The 19163-nt window shown below is 40.9% G+C and overlaps 1 protein-coding gene across 1 annotated transcript in view; it reads left to right on the forward strand.

Moving 5' to 3' along the window:
• The window catches only part of LOC117412408 (zinc finger protein GLI2-like), a 93471-nt gene that overhangs the window by 56414 nt on the left and 17894 nt on the right, over positions 1-19163 (forward strand). The window contains exons 3-5 of the mRNA XM_059032586.1: positions 3969-4074; positions 12936-13138; positions 15539-15733. Coding sequence (XP_058888569.1) covers positions 3969-4074; positions 12936-13138; positions 15539-15733 — 504 coding nt within the window. The remainder of the gene's footprint in view (positions 1-3968; positions 4075-12935; positions 13139-15538; positions 15734-19163) is intronic.

The raw sequence follows: 19163 nt of genomic DNA on the forward strand, positions 1-19163 counted from the left end.
GGTCTTTGTTGAGCATGGGGTGTGTTTAGAGAAAGTCTGTGCAGATTGTATGTTGAGTGGAAGCCCTGAGGCTCGGGGCTTGGTGCTGTATTGTGCAGGGGTTGGCAGTGATCTGTGTTGTTAGGACAGAAGCCAGCTTATTCCAGTGGAATTTCCTGTCTCGTTTTAATTTCCCTCCTTGATTTTCCAACCTAGACTGAAAAAAAGCTTTTTAATTACAGTGCAGAGGGTTAGCGTTTCAGGGTATTATTGTTGTTAGTGAGTGCTTCCTCCGAGGATGAGACTTACTTCAGAGTACGAGGTTACACGGCTTTCAGCTAAGTTGGGACATGCAAACTTAATGATATTTTTTTTTTTTTTTTTTTTTTAGACTGCGGGTTGTTTTTCTTGTATTGTTGTGCATTTGGTACTGTCTGCTCTGCGCCGTCATTCTTGTTGTATTAAGGGAGCCGGTAATAATATTGTTTTAGTGTGTAGAATCAAAGCCCAGAGGCAACTAAGCTTCACCCATCCAGCCCCACAGAACGTTTACCTATTTCTGAACCTTTAGTAACCCTTTTCTTACTAGTTTTACTTGTACTGTAATTGCACTTCATAAGTATAACAGTTTAGACCAGGGGTTGTCAATTATTTTTTGTCAAGGTCCAAATTTCTTGGTCAAGGTATAGTCAAGGTCCAGACTCCGGGGAGAAACATCTTTCATGCTGCAAGTGCCCCTGTCCAACAAACACATGCAATGCTGTGAATTAGTGATATACCCCATTGCTTCAAAAAAAAAAAGGATGTAATAAATTAAATCTGAGAAAGTACTGGAGGCTGGACTACAGCGTTCAACAGTGCGCACAAGCGTACAGTGGAAAGTGTAATAAAAAAAAAGGAACTCTTGTTCGTTTTTTTATTCGTGGAAACTGACGATAGCTCAAATTAACAGTAAAAATAATAATTAAAAAAGTTACAATAATGATAATAATAAGTAAATAAAAAGATTGCCTATTGACTACCCCTGGTTTAGACTAAAAGTGTATGGTTTTAGAAAAGTAGAGTGTTTTTTGAGAACATTTTACCACAGTATTTAAAAAGCAAAATGCTGCACATTAACATGCATTTATATTAGTGAAAGGAAAGTTTAAGAAGGGATGCATATTACATTGTAACATTGCTCCAAAAACATGTTAGTACCTTAACTAATACATGTGAGAGCCTGAGCACGACATTCCAGTTGTGCATTACCCCTGGGGGATTAGTCCTAGTAAATAAGGTAAACGCAGCCCTTGAACTCACCAGAGCGCTCTGCTTTTGTTCTTCCCATGGCGTTGGAACAATAGAGCTGTCTTGGTGATGGAATAAGCCTGCTCTGTCAGAGCCTAGCCCTGCCTGCGTTTCATCTGAGCTCTCCCGAGGGGAGCAAGGCAGGAGAATACAGTGCAAACTCTGGCAGGGCACAAAGAGGAGGACGAGAGAGAACGACCCCTGTGAACCAGGACGCAGCAGTCACGAGTGCATCATATTAAAAAGTCAGTCCTTACAAATAAAAATAAAAGAAAGCGCAGGCGTGGCTGTTTGTTATTTCGTCGCCTTACGAACGGGCGTCATGCATTTTGTTGTGCTCAACCCGAGTCAAAGTATGTCGACCCACATCCTGAGGTGGGTCGCTGGGACCCGGGTCAACTGGGCTAAGGTACGTGGTTTCACACTACGCGGGATTGTGACGCGGCTAGCCCGAACCTGGGTCGGGACCCGGGTAGGAGTGCCAGTGTGAAAGGGGCTCTAGTTTAGTAAACCCTGCTTCTGTGTTGGATGTGTACAAATTGAAAAATGAAACCTACAAATTCCTTGTGTATTTTTCATAATTTTATTGGTAAAATGATAAAAAAAATTCCCTAGTATTAATATCAGGTGTGCACGGCTGGATCGGGTCAATATTGCTGACACCTTTAAATGAAATGCCACTGTATTTTGTTGGTACTTTTTTAAAACTGTAAGGGTAGTGATGTCATAATTAAAAAGTAACCAGAGGAAATGAATTCAAACTCAGTTTGGACAGTAAATTCAAGACGAGGAGCTTCTAAAACTTTCCAGAGGCCTTTAATATTTCGAAGGTCGCCACTCTTGGCTCTGCGTGCAGTTCCAGGTTTTTTCAGCCTCTTTCACTCAGTTGTTATTCAGCTCAGCGGTGCATGACTGCAGTGTACAAGAATTCCGATGGTGTTCCAAGCTGATCAGCCCTGTCATGTGGGCATGACCCAGTTCTTGAAGCTCTTTGTCTTAGACCTTCCCTGACCCCTCTTTCCTATTATCTCCTCCGATAATTCACCCTGACCATTATTAATGGTGCATTAACTTCAGCCGCGCTTTGAATAAAACTGTTTAGCTTGCACCCTCTCATCCACCCGATGGACTTAAACAGTGGACCATTATACTGGGTGCTTCCCATCACCAGAAAATAAAAAGTCTAAAAAGAGGACCAGCTTGCTTCGGTTCATTTTGAAAAGGAACATTTAAATGTCTGTTAAGGATATACAGACATACAGATACAGACATACAGACATACAGACATACAGACATACAGATATACAGATATACAGACATACAGACATACAGACATACAGATATACAGATATACAGACATACAGACATACAGACATACAGATATACAGTCTGCTGTGTATGCTAACTCAACGGGGGGTCTTTGGTCGACAGTTCTACATAGACTGTGAAATAATGATCCTGGTTGTTTTGACACCTGATTTTTCCTACTTTGAGGTCAAACTTGTCTCTTTGCATGAGATGCTGAAGGAATTTAATACAATACAAAAGTCTGCATGCTGGGTCTTGAAGTAGTGCCTGTAAGGAAGCATGCTTACATGTTTAAATGTTTAAGTGTTGCTTTAAAAAAACAAAATTGTCAAATTTAAACTGTACAAAGCTCTTGAAGTTGTAGAAATAAATAATGATAATGAGAAACAAAATGAAGTAAAAAAAACTACAACTTTTTTAAATTGCTTAGCAGCTATCACAGTAGTACACCACACAAAAGCCCAACTGAGCAAAATGTCTTTTTCATGCATACATAGCAGTTGTCTGTAATCTCTACAATTTACAAATACTTGCTTTAACCAGAACTGATTTCTAACTACATATGTAAAGCCAAGCACTGCATTAAAAATACTTCTAAATAAAGACTTTATGTTATTAATAGAAGAGAAGCATCCAATAGAAATTAAGCCCTCTAATTGGCAATGCCCTGCATAATAGCTTGACTTAGTAAACAGGTCCCAATTACTTAGCTGTAAAGCAACTTCAGATAAATACAGCGGCACTTCATTTAAAGGTGTCAGCAATATTGACCAGATCCAGCCCATGCATGGCTGGTATTAATGATGCCCTCACAGCTGAGGAATATGTGGTCCTGGACCACAGGCGTGTTGTGCTGTTAGCCATTGTTTACAAGCCATTATTGCATTTGATTATTTTATTAAGAGCACAGCTTCATACCCAAGGTTCGTCCCTTGTTCAAGCCTGCAGTTTCCTCTTAAGAGAGGTGCTTTTTTTGGTTTAAGCATATGACAGAGATGCTAGAAAAGGATTTTCCCAATGCTGTCAGCTCTGTTTGTGTTCAGTCTGCAGTTTTCCTCGATTCTTTCTCTCATCTCCCCAAGTTCAAAGGGTGCCTAGCTGCAGGTCTTTGTCAGAAGCCCAGTTGGAGATCTTTTATGTTGGAGATGTAGGGTTTCTTGGGATGACTTTGATTATTTATTTATTCCACTTCTCTTGTGTGATAGTGCCAGTATTTTACACGAAACTGCCCAGCTTGCTCTGAAATTCATGTTGTTTTATTGTAGCGCTTTTGCCTTTGAACTTTTTTTTGAAAGCACAGTTTTTTTAACTCTCTCTCTCTCTCTCTCTCTCTCTCTCTCTCTCTCTCTCTCTCTCTCTCTCTCTCTCTCTCTCTCTCTCTCTCTCCACAGCCCCACACCACATATTCCCAACACTCCACACTCCAATTCCGATTGACATGCGTCACCATGAGGGAAGATACCATTACGAACCACACGCCATACACGCTATACACGGGTAAGTCTTCAACCTCTGTTGCATGGAAGACGAATGATCCTGCGCTACACTAGGAGAAACCTGAGCTGGCCTTTTTTTAAGCAAACAAACATAAAAAATTAACGTTTCTCAACGCAACTGGATTGTTTTATATCTGAGAATACATACAATGATGCTGTGACACTCCCTGAAATATATCTGTATTGTTTGTGAATCTACTGTATTTACTTTCTTGAGAAATAGGTTCAACCCCCAAGTTCAGGGTTGTTGAAAAGCAGGAGATTTCCCTGATAGATTCAGTGCAAAGCAGGTTAGAGAGGTCTAAGGCAGTATTGGTACAGCAGGTTAGAGAGGTCTAAGGCAGTATTGGTTCTGAGGTAGAACTACAAGAAGCAAAGTCAAAGAGAGATGTTTAGTCTAGTGTCTATACAGTGTGATTGGTTCAGGATCGGTTCTGCAATATTCTGGAGCTTGGCCACCCTAAGTTGGGAATACAAACTCTTTAGGTGCAGACGCCAAGCCTGATTTTTCAGCAAAATCGATACAATTGTGGAAATCGTGCTGTTACATTTAAATTCACAGATTCAATGTTGATACATTTCTTGGAGCTGGGCAAAAGCAAGGCTATTCATCAACGAGGCTGGAAGTAGGAAAAAATTCTGTCTCTGTGCTTGGGCTTGTTGATTAATGTGATTTGATCTTGACAGAGGACCCCTAATTCATCAAGGCCTTGATCTAGCTGTCTTTTCCGCTGCCAGTGCCAAATGTATCTAATTACAACAACATTGCACAGCAAATTAAGTGCAGTGTCATTTGTTGTGAGGCAGGGAACTTTATTATCCGCTCGCAGCTACATGTCAAAGGTTTGCTTTTTGATTGCTAAACATGACACCTCCATACATCCCCCTTTATCATTGTTTGCATATAACATAATGAGACCTGGGGTTATTTTATCATAGCTGTCATAAGAGAAGCAGCAGAGTGCTTGTTCTGTGAGCCTTGCAGCGTGCACGCAGGACAGCTATTTTATAACTGCAGGGATGACAGCAGACCCCAGATCTAACAAGAGATCTGAGCGTAATACTTATTATGAATAATCCCACCCTGAGACTGGGTGTGAAGGCTGACATGAAGGCTGAAAAGGGGAAAAAAAATCCATCAAATCAGTGTCCGCATCTAAACAGACCACGGTAGATCTGCATGGTAATTTTATCGTTCTCTTTACCATGCTGTGCTGTTCTCTGATCAAGCATACAATGTATAAGGTGCAGTGTTTTGACCATGAGTCTGCATGCTTTACCACAGGTTAACTGTGCTTTAATGTATTTTCATACCATATTAAACCTGCATGAGCTAATATCTCCTGCTCCTGCACTGCTTTCAGACTGAGTAACCAAGAAGCTTTTTTGCAAAGCGCTTCGGCACTCTGCTTCTTGATCAGTGGGATCTATGAAATGGAGTGGTGCACCCAGCCCCAGTGTTCATGGTTTTTGCAAAGCTAGTAGGACTTTATCCTAGTGTGCAGACTGCAGAGCACTCATTGAAGACTGAAGTCTAGACTCTCTGCCCACATTTCCAGCCAGGGATCATGTCAATGACCTCCGTATCCAGAGGCATCTATTCTAACCACAGTGCCAGCTTATAGATACTTAGAGCACAGGGGGTAATGAACTGCATGTGTCACTCAGAGAAAACTGATAGCCATGCAAAACCAGCCTGCGTATACAAAAGAAATGACATGATGGGAAAAGGAAAGGAGAAGCCACAGCATTGGGAATGGTGGGGGCAGGCTTTTTTTGGTGCTTATTGCTTGATTCCTGTTTCCTGTTTCATTTGATCTCAAAGATTTTGAATGTCATTTTTTTAACTGCATTTTTGTAAAACCTCACATTTAAGCCGCTTTTTCTAAAGAGACACATGCTATATATTGTTTTTATATTGGGTAATAATGAACAGAAGCACATCTCCATCACTGAAGATAACAATCTCAATACAAGAAGTAACCCAGTCAGCAGTTTAGTAATGCTACACAACACTGGGAAAAAATCAAGCTTAGGTCCACATTTAAAAGAAAACTGTAATCTTGTTGTTTCACTGGTTACAATTTAAATCTTCACTGATTCAGTTTCATGTTTAAGATAGGTAAGTCCCACCCAATTACCATTTTAGCTGAGAGAAAATTAATTTTAAAAGTAGCGACATATCAGTGCCAGAAATGTATGTTTTTTTGCTTGTTTCAGAATGACTTCCTGATGATTAATGTTAGTTTTAAATTAATATTATTTGTTTATTTTATTATTTGTTTATTTAGCAGACGCCTTTATCCAAGGCGACTTACAGAGACTAGGGTGTGTGAACTATGCATCAGCTGCAGAGTCACTTACAAAAAGGAGGTTAAGTGACTTGCTCAGGGTCACACAATGAGTCAGTAGCTGAGGTGGGATTTGAACCGAGGGCTTTCTGGTTACAAGCCCTTTTCTTTAACCACTGGACCACACAGCCTCCTAGTTTTCCCCGATGTCTTCTTGTTTAATAACAGCGCTGGGTTGGGCAGCAGCAGGGCTTCATGAAATTGCCAGCTCAGGATCACAGTAAACACTGCAGTCAAGGAAAAAAGAACATTTTTTCAAAATGTCAGGAATATAGGACTGTGTTGTGTAATTCCCGTGAACAAACTGTATGCTTGTGGATCCAGTGTTGCACTCTACTTCTGATAACATTACTGCAGTACTGGAGCTGTACACAGAGTCAGAACATTGTTTACAGTAATCGCAGCTGTGTTTTCTGATTACAGGAAAAGAACCGCTGTACACAGTTAAAGAGTGTTTTTAACATTTCTCTTCTGGCAAACTGCTTCTATTTTCAAAAGCAAGTTCAGTCTTATTTCCCTCTCTTTCTGTGGTGTTGTTTGGGTTAGTTTACTGGGAGAAAACACCCAACTTAACCCTTTCAGTCCTGAATTATTTTAGTCAAGCTGAAGAATGAGAAGTTAAGTTATATACTTAAAGGAACCCCTTTATTGAGTATACATGAGAACAGGACACAATTATTATTGTTTTAACATATAATTATCCATTACCTCAGACTGGGACCTAGGAGTCCCGTGGGGGTCCATCGTGCTTTCCGACGATGTATGTTAACATACGGCAAATATTAAAGGGTTAAGCTGTTTCAAACCCTATGTGCTCAATCCATGTACAGTCTGTTTCTTCAACATGTTTCAGAGATGCTGTACAGTCTGTTTCTTCAACGTGTTTCAGAGATGCTGTACAGTCTGTTTCTTCAACGTGTTTCAGAGATGCTGTACAGTCTGTTTCTTCAACATATTTCAGAGATGCTGTACAGTCTGTTTCTTCAACATGTTTCAGAGATGCTGTACAGTAAGTAGCTGTTTCAAAATGATCCGTTTCAAATCAGGATCACGGTGGTTTAGCTTAAATCCTCTTTGAGGTATTTGACAAACAATTTTACAGCCAGTAAGTTCTTGCACATTAGTAAAAAGATATAGTTGTTGCTTTTGCATTGCTTAACCAAAATCATTAGTGTTTACAAAAATCTCCAGCCAGCACTGGGATGGAGGTAGCAGCTTTTTTAACAAATATATGCTCTCAGGTTTGGTTAACCAGCAATGCTCTCTAAAACACATTGCTTGGCACTTTATAGGCAATATGAAACTTACTGAGGCAGACTGCTGAGAAAAAATGCAGTAGCATTTAGAAATATAAAAGAAAAATATGTTATGCCTGATGGGTGTTTCTAGTAAGTTACAACTTTAAAAAATAACTTTATAAATGAATGTAGAGTAAGTGACCTACATGTCCCCTGATAATGATACTGTATAAATAATGCATTACAGGTATCAGAACAGTGGAAGTCACTGTGGCACAGTATGCTAAACACCTAACTCAGAGTTTCATCAAGTTAGTGCCAGTGGTTCCCAAAACAGAGGAGGTAGGTATGTGTGCCTCTGTTATATCTCCAGCACTGGGAATATACACCCCTTACAGGAGATAATGATGCAGTAGTCATCTTTCTATAGAGAGATACTGTGCCCACTCTTTCTCTTACAGACACGTGAATGTTTCCCCATAGGCGCTGAATCACTTTCGAATGCTCGTTATCAGTAACCTGAAAAGCCTTAAAGTTGCACAATAAGAAATAAGTAAACAAAAGATGGCTGAGCTCCGCTGCCAGTAACATGATCTTCTGGGAACAAGGCAAGGGCCTGCCCTGGAGAACACAGACGCTTGGAATGACTGAGGGTCTGGAGAGATGGTATCTGTTCACAGTTCTGTGAGCCTCAGCTGTGCTACACCTCTCACTCAAACAGAAACACCCACCAGCTCCTCCAGTAGCTGTTATAGCACACCTAAAATGAGCCCCGAAGGAAACTGAAGGACATGTTAAACGCGCAGGATTCGCTCGTTATTAGCAGATGGTGATTTTTTATTAATTAGTCGATTGCTTCCACAATGCCCTGTTGTGTCTTGCTGCCTGTTCTTATATTGGAAGTTGGTGGGGCTAGCGTGAGATATACTGGGGCGTGGGGTGTTTTTGGTTGCCAGACCCCATTTATTTGGTTATTTATCTCCCCTCCAGTGACAGGCTGGTAGCAGCTAGGGGAGGATTCAATAAAAAAATTGCAGCACCCCACATTCTGACCTGTGTTATACCTCTGTGTTAGCATTCTGTAAGCCCACTTTTATAAAATTGTTTTTTTTATCTTAGTGGGTTTTAATGTAACTTTAAACTTCCTGCTTTTGTATTATGTGTAAACTGTCATTTAAATGGTCTGATTGTGGCAGTTGTATGTGTGACATGCTATACAAATGTATTGTGGTTTGTTCTTTTTTCTGCTCTGTACTGTACAGTGCTTTGCAATACTTTTATATAAAAAGCACTATATAAATGCAATAAGTATATAATATATAAATATTTAAACACACATACAGTGAAAATGTAAACTTTGAGTGTTATCATAGAATAGGGAAATAACTTCAGTAGTACCGTATTTTCTTTCCTCCCATAGAAGTAAATGTAAGTGTGTCAGGCTGAGGTCTGTGGGTATGATGTATAGTTCAAGAGTAGATCCAGCGATGTATCAGTATGCCATGCCAAATCTATCATGTTCACTTTATCTTATAGGTTTACAGTATATCAGTATATTAATTCAATCATGTTCACTTTATCTTATAGGTTTACAGTATATCAGTATATTAATTCTATCATGTTCACTTTATCTTATAGGTTTACAGTGTATCAGTATATTAATTATATCATGTTCACTTTATCTTATAGCTACTGCAGGCAGATGTCACCGAGATGTATTATGCTGTGTCTGTCACAGTAAAATACTGTATCCATTGGTCTAGTGCTGCAGCAGGGGGGGGGGGGCACTTTGAGCTTTTGTTATTAGATACATTTGTAGCTGACAGCAATGACATTGCAAGATATACTTAAAAGTGGCTGAAAATAGACCAGCAGCTATGATGTTGCCACTGCTGGTTTTTTTTTAGCTTGCCTTATAAGCTGCTGAGGGTACTGATGCTTTGGGGGTGTGGGGTGCCGGGTCACCCAAGGAGACCCCAAGACCTCCTGTTATTTCAACAACTGAGGCTTGGGCAGGGGAGGCTTGAGATAAAGGAGTCTTTACAATAAATAATGCATGCAGATAAGAGCAATTCATTTCCTTGACAGTATTCATGATAGACAAAGTTAAATATATAACCCTGTTTCTGCTGCCGTAATGAAAAGGAATGAGTGTGGCCAGCATATGAGAAGAGGTCTGTTTCTATGAAGTTCATCTCCAGGACTGACAGCAGAGAATTGGCACTCTAACAAGGGCAGTCTGCAGCGGTGTAACAGAAACGACGTGGTGTTTGGATCAGTGCAGCGGTGTAACAGAAACGACGTGGTGTTTGGATCAGTGCAGCGGTGTAACAGAAACGACGTGGTGTTTGGATCAGTGCAGCGGTGTAACAGAAACGACGTGGTGTTTGGATCAGTGCAGCGGTGTAACAGAAACGACGTGGTGTTTGGATCAGTGCAGCGGTGTAACAGAAACGACGTGGTGTTTGGGTCAGTGCAGCGGTGTAACAGAAACGACGTGGTGTTTGGATCAGTGCAGCGGTGTAACAGAAACGACGTGGTGTTTGGATCAGTGCAGCGGTGTAACAGAAACGACGTGGTGTTTGGGTCAGTGCAGCGGTGTAACAGAAACGACGTGGTGTTTGGGTCAGTGCAGCGGTGTAACAGAAACGACGTGGTGTTTGGATCAGGCATTGCTGGGCCCATACATGAGAAACCCATGGTCTTCTAACGGTCCTGAGGATTTCTGAACCAGCCTTTGAAAACACGCTGTCTCTGCTCTCTTGCATTGCATTCCCATCTGCATTATTTAATAGCTCGTTGGGAGTGATTCCAGTTTCATAAGATATTGGAAAGCCTGGTATCTAAGAATAACAGAATCATTTCTTACTTTCAGATGAAGCTAATTTGAATTGGTAAAGAAAGACTACTCAGTTATCTTAATTTGACTAGCAGTATTTAAAAATGTGTTTAAATGTTCACTAGTAATCATGCAGAATGCCTTTTAAATGATAGACATGGAGGTAGTTACACAACTTCAGAGCCATGTCATTTTTGGAGATCAGCAAAACCCTTATAAATGTTTCCCATAATAAAAGCATAGCAAAGTGTAATAAAGCACAGTGAAAGCATGGCAAAGCATAGGTAAGCATTGTAAAGAATAGCCAGGTATGATAAAGGATATTAATAAACATGACAAATGAGGGTACACTATGGTAAATGCACAGTATAACCATGGGAAAAGCATGGGGGGAAACTGCACAAATACAGTGAAAAAATACTGTGGTAAACTTTTATAATGGTACCGAGAAACTAATACTTGTTTCTAGCTAGAGCTAGCTGGTTTATCACTTTACAGAATTAAAGCAGCTTGATGTATGGTTTAGTAATACTTCACTGATGACAGCAATCAATCTGCAGTGCTTTATATTTACCAGCTGTACAATCCTCTATGACCTTGCTAATGGATGAGTGTCTTTGAAAGTATTTAGAAATATGCACAAATTCAGGGTTCCATTCACTCACTGTAGGTTTTTTTTTACATGTCTGTTACATTTGAATCTCCGATCTGTCCAATCTCTGTAGGACGCGAGTAAACCTCTGATCTCCTTCAAGCTATATATTCTTTCTTACCAAGCATTCCCACTAACTTGTCATTCTTGTACTGGGAAGCACTACACTGCTCTGTATTAAATGTGACATTAAATACACTGCACTCATCTTCAAAGCCGGGCTGCAGACTCTCCAGCGAGCTCCCCAAAATTACTGCCGGTACAAAAGGAATAAAACACGGCCCACACTTTCAGAAGGTGTTTGTCTTACAGCACCAATCTGGCCAGGTTTGTGAAAGAGAAGAGCCAATCCTTAAATCTCTAAACTGGGGAGTGGAGGGGAAACTAGTAAGATCCCTTTACTGGAATGTAGTCACAACAAGCAGATAGCTGAAACAAAGTAAAGCAGACACAGCAATGTAGAGTACATCTCCCGGCTACGCATCACGTCACATGCCATCAGGTGCTTCTTAGTTGGGCCTAGCTGGAAAGCCTTGCATGTAAAGAAGCATCGGTGTGTGGATCAGCATGAGCGTGCCTTTAATCCTCAGCATTACAACAGTCTCCGGCCTTGTCAAAAGCTATTTGAAAGTGAAGCAGAAAGTGCTTGATGACTGATTCAGCAGACTTGGATAAACATCACTGAGGAACCACAGCCTGGGGAACAGGGATCTTTGATTTCAATCTGCTGTTATTTTCATTCACACATTACACCACCTCCTTGTTCTGTTACTTATGCCAGTGGTTTCATAATCATTTTTTTTCAGGGCCTTGCCTGAGATCCTACTTGTGATGGATATGCATGCCTTGGAAACATGCCACTGGATGCAAGCAGACCTGCCCAGACCCAAAGTCTGCCACAGCTATGCAACACTGTCTGTGTTCTGTGCCATGTTTGCTCACCTTAAATGAGCTGAAAAACCTGGATAAACACTACAACACATATAAAACACTCACGTTAGATTTGTTTTACGAATTCAACACAAGATATTGAGGTGAATCACTTCTTGTTACAGGGCCATAATGGAAAACAAGATATTGTTTCCCATAGATCCCAAAATGTTTAATATGCAGTCCTACTGGGAAAAGAGGCAATCACATCTGACTTTCCCTTTCAGATCCTTGCAAAAGAGAATCCACATTTACAACTTTCAACGCGCCAGGTTAAAATCTGTTTCAATTAAAGGGGAAGAGAATCAAATGTTCCATTTAATGTGTACATATATGCAATGTATGCAATGTGACATCTCTTTACCTGTAGAGACATTTTACACACCTTGACTGCAGCCCCATATTTACATTGACACATAATTATAAAACAAAACATGCAATTTAAAATTACACAAAGCTGATCAGAAGTGACCTGCCAATCTGTTATAGAAAAGTGATGCTATTGTGCCACAAATCTTTAACAATTATCTAAAGGTGCTGACATGATGTAAGAGTGAAAGCAAGGTCTGTGGACTGTGTTTATTGGTAACTGGTGTCAACAAAATACATAAAGAAGGAAATGTACAAAGCCATTTACTCCAGTGTCATAATTATATTAATAAACAACTGAAGAATTTACTTCAAGGGCTCCTGAAGTTTATTTTATTTCTTTTTTGGGAATCAATGATGCTATGGACACTTAGTAAAAGACTGTGATGCCATCCCACCTCACCACCCCCCAGTGTGCTACACGTTAACCTGTATATCTCAGTTCATTGTCTACCCTTTTTACCCTTTCTGTTTGATCTGCAGCCCTCCTGGATTAACTGGTAGCCCTGTCATCTCCGACATCTCCCTCATTCGACTGTCCCCCCACCCTGCTGCCGCGGGGGAGTCCCCCTTCAATGCTCCTCACCACTACGTCAGCCCCCACATGGAGAACTACCTCCACTCTGTGCACGGCAGCCCCACACTCTCCATGATCTCAGCAGCCCGAGGCCTGAGCCCAGCGGAGGGTGAGTAATGCACAGCCTCCTTGAGAGCTCTCGAGAAGGGGCTGCAGACGTTTCAAGTGCAGCAGGACAATGACCAGGACTGGAGCAGATTAGCCTCTCCGGCAATAATATGTAGCGTGCTTGAGGTTCCCTCTTTGCAGTCCTTTAATGAGAGCTGTGGTGTGCAGCCCACTTCGGTAGGACTTTATTGCAGCTTCACATAAAAATGAAGAGCATTATGTTAGGTTAACGCTGCCACCCAAGTTTGTGATGTTTTACAATGCTCTTTGTCTGCTCTTGATGTCATAACAAAGTGGTACAAAAGGGTTGGCTACAAAGTGTAATTCAAAATAAAAAAGGTTCTTTACAGATTTATCAGGTTACTTTCTCATGATGCGTCCTAATTTTGAGATCTCCAATATTCACACATGTATATACAGACCAGGCATTTTGTATTGCATGTTGTTTTTGTAAAGGAGAACCATCCTACACAGTTGTGTCCGGTGGAGCTTGCTGTGTGCTACCAATGCGCTATTGTGGAAACAGGAGTTCTCTGGATTGTGCTCAGGGTGATGTTAGCTCCTTCGTTGTAGCTATATTACTATAACAGGTTCAGACCGAGAGCCAGAATGGGAAATAAATCACCTTTTTACAGTCTGTCAACAGTAGAGCACCTGAGCTTTTAAAGTTAAATAAGCAAGGCAGAGTAGATTTTACTGGACATAAAAGTGTCTGAGGAAAATAAAAAATAACTAGAGAAGTCCCACCGACTTTATAAAAAAATAAATAAATAAACAACAACAAATTCAAATGAGCACAAAATGCAATCAGGGCTCCAGCTTCATCTTCAGCCCTGGCTGAACCGTGACTTCAGAATACTGTAGAAAAGTTTCGATTTGCAGCAAAGAAATGTTTTACAGAACCCGGGACTATTGGTGCAACAAAACCTTGGCCTTACAAACGCCACTAAGCGTGTGTTGAATCCATGAAGCTCAGCAGCACTGCATCCCCTCTGCTTTGTCATACCCTCCCATAACCTAAACCAAAAGGGAATGAACCTGGACACATTAACAGCTCCAAACCTCTGAGGATCTTGGAGAGGTATTTCCTGTGAGAATGATAGGGCTTGGGGGAGGGTTGGAATTCAGCCTTTGAAATTAGAATGTGTCAGTTTGGTTCTCTCAGTTGGAGCTGAATAAGAAAGCAGAATGTAAGAAGTACTCAGAAAGCATGGAGGCTGCTCTTCCCCCCAAGCCCAATCCGTTGCTAGCACACTGTTAGCCCAGGACAGGACCTGATTGTTCTTTTGAATGGTCCCTGGGTTTTTAGCTGCTTCACTTTGGTAGAGTGTGGATAGGTTTTAACCATTACGTTGTGTTCGGGGGTGTGTGGTTATGTTTTTTCTATCAGAACGGTTGCTTTTCATATGCTCTAGGTGCCCTGGAGTACAATTGCAGCCAGCTTTAGTGGTCGTCAGGCAATCGTTTTTAAGAAACCAGCCTCTGAATGGCCCTGGCAGTTTGTAGTATAAATAGCAGCCAATGTCTGGCAAACAAGTTGAATTTTTATTATCATGTTACTGCAGGAGAACTTAGTTTTAAGAATGTTCTTATGTTTAGAGAGCAATAGATTCCATATGCAGTCCAGGCATATTATAAACCCATCTGCAATGACTGCTACAGAAAGTGTAATAAAGAGATTCATGTTTCACTAGGACTGGGTTTGGGGTTATCTGCTAGTTTCAGGCATGTTATGCAATTAGCTGATCAAAAGTAGTTACTTGATACATGTAGGAAAAATCTGGATATTACGAAGTTGAAAAAATTGCCTCTTTCAATTTGTATAACTTGTACAAGTAATTTATTTGGAAACTAGTACGACAAAAAGTGGTAAAAACAAAACAAACAACAGGCTGCACAGAAACAAAAACGAGGCAGCGAAATCTTAAACAGAATGGATGTTTCCGAATGTTGTAGAGAAGCAGAAATGAAACTCATTGGACCACTTGACTTGGGCCATGTAAAACAAATTCATGTCTAATCCTTATTGCCTCTGACACTTTTAACCCTGGTTTAATGGGTGCAGATGTTAACACTGTTACATCATTATTACTGCACAGGATATAGGTCCTTCCCACTGTCAGTTCGGTTTCTGCACTGGAAAAACAATTCAGGGGAGTTGGGTTTGTTTATAAGTTTGAGGAAACAGAGGAATGCAGAGGCCTCAGCTCGGCTCTCTTTTGTCCACACAAACACGCCCAAACTAGCGTCATTCAAAGCCCTACGAAATCCCATCTGGGGGAGCAGAGGAGGCCCTGTACACCAGTGCAGCAGTCTCACCACACATAGCTTCACAAGGGGCTGTTAACCAACTAGGAATACAGTTTGATTTGTTTTCTCGCTTTCTTCTGCTCCCCTGCAGTTACGCATGAACACCTGAAGGAGAGAGCGCTTTTCAGCCTGCCCCCTCCCCCCCCTGGAGCTACCCCTGCTGAGTACTACCACCAAATGGCACTGATGGCCAGCCACCGCAGCCCCTATGGGGACCTCCTGATGCAGAGCGGGGCAGCGGCAGCGATGGCTGCACACCTCCCAGACTACATCAACCCCGTGGATGGTAAGTCAGCCTCTCACTCTTTATACAGACTCTCATAGTCACCACAGCACCTCATGCGAGGGATCAGCAGACAGGAGGCAGATTCAACTTGCAGTGCGATGAGTCATCAGTACATTTCAAGTTTCAATATCCTGCTGTAGTGTTACAGTGTGGTACAGTGTAGAGGTTTCAATATCCTGCTGTAGTGTTACAGTGTGGTACAGTGTAGAGGTTTCAATATCCTGCTGTAGTGTTACAGTGTGGTACAGTGTAGAGGTTTCAATATCCTGCTGTAGTGTTACAGTGTGGTACAGTGTGGAGGTTTCAATATCCTGCTGTAGTGTTACAGTGTGGTACAGTGTAGAGGTTTGTAGATGTTTTTTTTTAAAGCGAATCTGGCAGCTAAATCTTCACTTCAGAAACATATTTTTCAAATTCGGATATCAGCTGCACCGCAGTGCAAAGATCAGCAATACAAATCTTTTTTTTTTTTAAATGGAAGACTGTTCTTTTGCCAAATAAAATAAAATAAAATACTAGGAAGTATTAGATATTCATCGAACTTTCCCAGCCCCAACACCTAAGATTCTTTGTTTTATCAATAGCAGTTTTTTTTCCCACCATAAAAAACTCTCTTAAAGTTTGTTTTTCCATTTTGCACAGTGTAGAGGTGCAGCAGCATGCCTCCAGCAGTTACTACCAGCCTCTGTGTATCACAGGATCAGCAGTCACTTATTGAATGAAGTCGTGTATGATCAGTGAAGCATCCTGAAACAGTGCAGCAGCATGCCTCCAGCAGTTACTACCAGCCTCTGAGTATCACAGGATCAGCAGTCACTTATTGAATGAAGTCATGTATGATCAGTAAATCATCCTGAAACAGTGCAGCAGCATGCCTCCAGCAGTTACTACCAGGCTCTGAGTATCACAGGATCAGCAGTCACTTATTGAATTAAGTCGTGTATGATCAGTGAAGCATCCTGAAACAGTGCACCCCTCAGCTACAACACAGCACTAGAGATGCACAAAGAAACTGTTCTTTAACCTGGGACTTTATATACAGCTCCACCCAGTGAGCCAGGCCAGCCTACCTTCAGAATATACAGCCAGGTACAGACTCTAATGCCTGCAGCAATCACCCAGAACAGGCTTGAGGCTGTGAAGTAAATGAAGCCTTCGTGCTTTAGTAAGAGGCGTTTAACGCACTCATTCACTTTGTAACATTCTCGCCATGCCTTGCGCCTGAGAGACAGGAAAGACGGCAGTTTATAGTCTCAGCATGACATGAAAAAACACTAGAAAAAAATAGCAGCTCTGTGAGTTGAGCACAACGTTCAATATATTTCTTTCTTTAAAACATGCAGTCATGAGCTGAGCACCATCCATCACATCTGATGAGAAGCTCCTCAGTGACGTACCCCTGCAAGCTTCATAGTACACAATGCCTGTAAGTCTGGTTGGAAAAACATAGCTAGGTCTGCCACACATATTTATTGAGGTAGCCTCTGTGCTGTGTCTGTAAACAGCCAGCAACACTATTCACACTGCCTTTCTCAGCGAGCTTGGTAGTCACTTTCTTTTTGGTTGGTTTGATGTTGTTTTTAATTTGGTACCTGAGGTGATGGAAGTAGAGTGGGAGGTAAAATCTCGAAACACAAAACAAGTTATTGAACTTTGTTAATGGAAGTATATAAACACGCAGAGTCAAAACACTTTATTCTGTGCACCATTAACTATCAACTGTATGGATTCATAACAATATGTGTATTGATCAAGTTCAGATTACTGGTTTTAGAAATGTAATAGGAACAAAAAATCTGCTCCCAGATTAAATATAAAAAAGTACTAATATTACTTATTCAGGGTTGATGTAGGTCCTGCTATCTGTTTTTTAAATAGATGTTGTAAATATGCCTTTCTACATACTTTCCTAACTTTGTATAATTTTAGATAAACCGATCCCTTAAACGATTTTTGTGGCTGATTTTAAACAGATATGTCTACGATTAGTAGTGGCAATATTTAATAATACAGCTCAAGCAGTGTAATACGTACAGTCCATATATTAGTAAGAGCTGTTAAGGTATATAGTGATAAGTAAAATTGTTGAAAGGACAAGAGCTGGTTACTGCAGAATTGTTCTAGTGCATCATCTTGCTTTAACTGTCAGGCTTAACTAATTAAACTGCTTTCCTTTCCAAATGAGCTTTGCCGTTTTTAATTCAGTCGCTATTAAATCCATATGCTGGTGTAATCTTGTCACTGAAGCCTCCTTTAAAAAGCTGTAATGTGTTTCTCTGTGTTAGTTGAGTACTTGAATTATCCATACAGCTCAGGATAGCTCACAGCTTACATTTCACGTTCCAACGCATAATGTGTGCGGTTACATCGAAAACTAATTGCAAAGAAAAACAAAATACAGCATGGCTTCTTTCGCTAATGAAAAAGAAATGTTGCTCCAGTATGGAAGTGTTGGTATGACTTTGCTGATATATTATGGAAGGAACCAGTCGATCCTGGAGGAACTCCACTTGTAAGGGTGCAGGCTCCTGAGGGACATAGAAAAAATGAGGCTAAGTTACTTTGGACATCTGAAGCGGCATGAAAGCTTGGAATGAACAATCCTGGAAGGAGACATAAAAGGAAAAAGAAAAAGCGGACGCCCAAGAACGAGATGGGAAGACTTCTGAGGATGGATCTCAATGAGGGTGGGAAATCGAATAGAATTGAGGCAGTTCGTGAGGGTGGCAACATATGACTGATATGCTGCTGATTGATTGAATGTATAATTATATAATTTAGAAATAATGCAATTGGTAAGATTGGAAAAATGCTTTGAACCTTTTTTTTGTCATTGAGAGCACATTGAAAAGGCTGTGTCACACATTTAAATGCCCTGAAGGAAAAAGACAAACTTAGAGAATGTGGTGTCCAGAGACCGATTTACATTCCTTTCACAGCTTTTTTTTTTCAAACTAAAAAAAGACTTCCTTGTCTTTCATTAAGGATCAAGCAAAAACAAAAAAAAAGTGAAATAGGCTGCTGGAGCCTGTGGGAAATCTCTGGGATCCCTGGACAATAGCTGGTGCCAGAGAAAATGTCTGCCGTCCAGGCACTATTGCAAGCTGCTTACAGAGAGGAGCCCTGTTGCCTTTCCTTTCGCTCAGCACCTCTTCTAATCAAATGTGCAGTCATGGTATTAGTTAGATTCACCAGTGAAAATAAATGTCAAAATGGCCAAATAACTTAGCTGTGCAAATTTTGCACAATTTGGTGCCAAACTCTGATTGGCCCAGAAGATCTTCGTCAAAGCAGCCGCTAATAAAATGTGTTTTAATGACGTGCTTGAAGAGCCCCAGGCCTGAGGGCCTGTTACACGACACACAGCCTCCAGAAACACTTTCCACTGGTTAACACAATGTACACTTCCTCTGCAGACCAGCAGCAGAGC

The sequence above is a fragment of the Acipenser ruthenus genome, chromosome 10, assembly GCF_902713425.1.
Source record: "Acipenser ruthenus chromosome 10, fAciRut3.2 maternal haplotype, whole genome shotgun sequence".
Classification (NCBI taxonomy): Eukaryota; Metazoa; Chordata; class Actinopteri; order Acipenseriformes; family Acipenseridae; genus Acipenser; species Acipenser ruthenus.